This window comes from Carassius gibelio, chromosome B1 (assembly GCF_023724105.1).
Source record: "Carassius gibelio isolate Cgi1373 ecotype wild population from Czech Republic chromosome B1, carGib1.2-hapl.c, whole genome shotgun sequence".
Taxonomy (NCBI): domain Eukaryota; kingdom Metazoa; phylum Chordata; class Actinopteri; order Cypriniformes; family Cyprinidae; genus Carassius; species Carassius gibelio.
In genome coordinates this window covers 27684011-27687449 of record NC_068396.1, presented here as the reverse complement: position 1 = coordinate 27687449, position 3439 = coordinate 27684011, and the positions used below count along the sequence as shown (strand labels likewise).

Genomic DNA, 3439 nt, shown 5'->3' with positions numbered 1-3439 from the left:
GAGAAAAATACAGAAGGATTCATTACTGTAAAATAGCTTTGTAAGATTTACTGCGATTAAAGCAGCTGATCATGCTTAACAAAAACAGTGGCATCAAATAAACAGTAATTATCCAGCGATCTGAAGTAGTTTCATTTAGACAGACACAACCACGAGCTTCAAGCCTGAGTGGAGAGCTCTTAAGTGTCTAAAACTCATTTAAAGAGATCATCAATCAAATAAAGTATTTTATACATTAGGCTTTCTACCCGATTACTATAAATGTTTTTTAAAAACGTTAAATGTATAATCTAAATCATTTGCTAACGTAAATGTTTTTGCAACGTAATAATGGGAAATTATTTACAAATAAAAACGTGATTTATAATAATAATAATAACAATATATATATAACAAGTGTTAACTCGACTGATAGGATTTTCAGCAGATCTGACATAGATATTTCAGTTTCTGTATTTGGTTATATTTTTATATTTTAATTCTGACTGCCTACATGCTAAAATACACCTATAAAATTAAAATAACCATCCGCTCAACATGTTTCCTATTTAAACATTTGTTTCGTTGTTTATATAAACGTTTTCACAGTGAAACATTAACTCTGTTTCTATCTGCTTAATCGTGAGTCCCGTGGGATAAAAACAACAACAACACAGCAAACTAACTTTCCAGAATCAGAGCAAAAGCAGTGAAATTTATTCTTCTCACATCAACACAAAAACGTTTTCTTCTTATCCGGCAAATCCGAATTATATTTACAAATGTGTATCAATCTTTCTCTGTAATATATTCACAATGTACAAGGAAAAATACAACAAACAAATAAGGAATAGATCAAATACAGTAACTCACGTGTTGTCAAATTAAAGTGGGATCGAGAAAAAATCGTAGAAAACTTTAAAAACATTGTCATTTGACTATATTTTACACTGAAGCACCCACTCTTTTTCATGTCTTAAACACAGTCTCTCTCACTCACTTTCTCTCTCTTTCTCTCTCTCACACACAAACACACACAAAAGAAGAATGAATCCCTCGCAAATGTGTAAAGTTCACGCATATTGTGTCATTTCGGACAAATTATTCAGACAACATCCCTTTAGTTTAAGTATTATATTTAAATAATATCACCTTCAAAAATTACAAGAACTGACATTCTGGACAAAAAAAAAGGTAGTTATGCTCTAAAAGAGGTAAATATTTGGTTATTTGAGTCTGAATACGAAATCTGTTCATATGTGTGTCAGTGGAACGGTTCCGTTTACGCTCGTCGCGGAACTTTGATAGTGCTGCGGTACAGCGTGAAGTCTGCTCTGAACTGACGGGTCCCCTGCCTCCGCCGCCGGTAAATACATGCTTATCATCTCTCGCAAGTCTCCGGGACAAGGGGCTCGAGAGTGAGCTGTAACGGGAGGACTTACGCTCGGCTCCGATTTCACCAGCGAGCCCAGCGCGCCGATGGCCCCAGAAGAAGCCACGCTGGAGTTTTGGTGTTGCGCGTAGGATATTCCCCCATAGCCTGACGGCGAGGCGCTCATGTAGCTCTGAGAGTTTGAGATGGGGCTGTACTGGAGAGCCGTCATTTCGTAGCGGTGCATAGGCTGGGGATTGTGTGGATGGTGGTGGTGGCTGTGGTGGTGATGCGCTCCGGAGCCTGGGTGCTGGCTGTAGGCGAGCTGAGCCTCCTGCATCATCGCGGCTGCAGCCGCGGCCGAGTACGCACCGTTGGTCCAGCCGTTCATGTGCGCGTAGCTCGCCGCGGTGCCTCCGCCGTGACCCACCGGACTCTCCAACCTTTGGCCGACCCCCGACGCACCCATTCCCAGACCCACGCCGCCTCCGCTACCGGATCCCGCGAGCAGGCCACCGGCCAAAGAATACTTGTCCTTCTTGAGCAGCGTCTTAGTCTTCCTCCGGGGCCGGTACTTGTAATCCGGATGCTCCTTCATGTGCATGGCGCGCAGTCTTTTCGCCTCGTCAATGAAGGGTCGTTTTTCCGCCTCGGACATGACTTTCCACTCCGCTCCGAGGCGCTTGCTGATCTCCGAGTTGTGCATCTTTGGGTTCTCCTGAGCCATTTTTCTGCGCTGACCCCGAGACCACACCATAAACGCGTTCATGGGTCTCTTGACGCGGTCTTGGTTAACTTTGCTGCCTCCGTTGGGGCCCGTGTGGCCCGTGTTTGTGTTAGTCTGGGGTCCTGGGGAATGCAAGTCCGTTTCCATCATCATGCTATACATTCACCTGGCTTTAACTAACTCAACACACACACAGAAACATTCACGCGTCCCCGTTCCCTGGCAGGCACACACGTGCAGAACCTCTTAATAACAAAAGAGGTCACTGGAACAGGATCGGTACAATCCAGACTGAGGACAGAGAGTAACTTTGCGGCTTCTCGTCTCCCTTTGTTTTTTTCTAACTTCCTCTCGGGGTGATTTTCACATCCAGTGCAGAATTGTCTTTGAGCTACTTTAGGCGGTGGGCTTGAAAAGTTAGTGGGAGAGCGGCCATGTGATGCGCGTTGACAGGGAATAAATGAGTGAGAGAGAGCCAATGGCGTTCGAGGACGAGGCAGATTTGCATATGGCTCGCGGTCAGGTGGGTGACGCAGCGCGCGCGCCACAGGCGCAGCTGAAGGGTCTTTCTGCGGCGCGCGGAAGGTAAACAGTTGGCTACAAACCACTGCTGACAAATGTTATTTGGGGTAAATGATCTCCAAATTATAAGTTTGCCCTTTTGAAACGCCGGAGTATGAACTTCAAATATCAATTATTTTTATTGTCAAGTAGCATAGCCTAGCCTATGTTTTTTTTTGTTTTTGTTTTTTATCAGAAAAAAAAAATCTCGTTAAGCCAGAATAATTATATTGATTAACCTTAAAATGTTCAGTCATTTTAACCATAACGATACATAAACGTTTTTTTTATTCATTAGAGTCCCAAATAAGAAAGAGATAAATGCCTCCGCAAACAGACGTCTTTTATAAATAAATATTTATATAAATATATGGGCCTATATAAATTTGTCCTCACGCACAGTTTCTATGTAGGCTGTCCATTCCAGTATTTATCACAGTTTTCCAGTATTTATCACAAGTCCCTTAGAATAAATTGATGCCATGTGTTTTCCTGTTGTGACGGTTGCTAAGAAACAGGTGCCTCACACCCAGTGCATGTACCATGTGTGCCCTTTTGTCATCAAGTGCGAAGTGGGGAACAGCTAAAATTATTAGTGTGCAAAAAAAAAAAAAAAAACAGACAGGTAATTGGTGTATCCTGCCATATTCTTTTCTAACACTGGAGTCATTTCCTAAAATGCTTTTTTTTTTTTCATTGGTCTCTAAAACGTTGACTTAATGCAATATCACAAGTACGAAGTCTAAATGCATCCCAATTAATTAAACAATACACAAATCCTCTATTCAATTCGACATCAC

At 42.3% G+C, this 3439-nt stretch overlaps 1 protein-coding gene across 1 annotated transcript; it reads right to left on the bottom strand.

Moving 5' to 3' along the window:
* Window positions 1-661: 661 nt before the first annotated feature.
* Window positions 662-2662, bottom strand: sox1b (SRY-box transcription factor 1b). Its single transcript, XM_052545027.1, has one exon. The coding sequence runs from the start codon at window positions 2238-2240 to the stop codon at window positions 1233-1235; it is 1008 nt and encodes a 335-aa protein (XP_052400987.1). The 5' UTR covers window positions 2241-2662; the 3' UTR covers window positions 662-1232.
* Between the last annotated feature and the right edge of the window lie 777 nt (window positions 2663-3439).

Coding starts and splice junctions, on each gene's coding strand:
- sox1b (XM_052545027.1), bottom strand. CDS start 2,240: ATGTATAGCATGATGATGGAAACGGACTTGCATTCCCCAGGACCCCAG.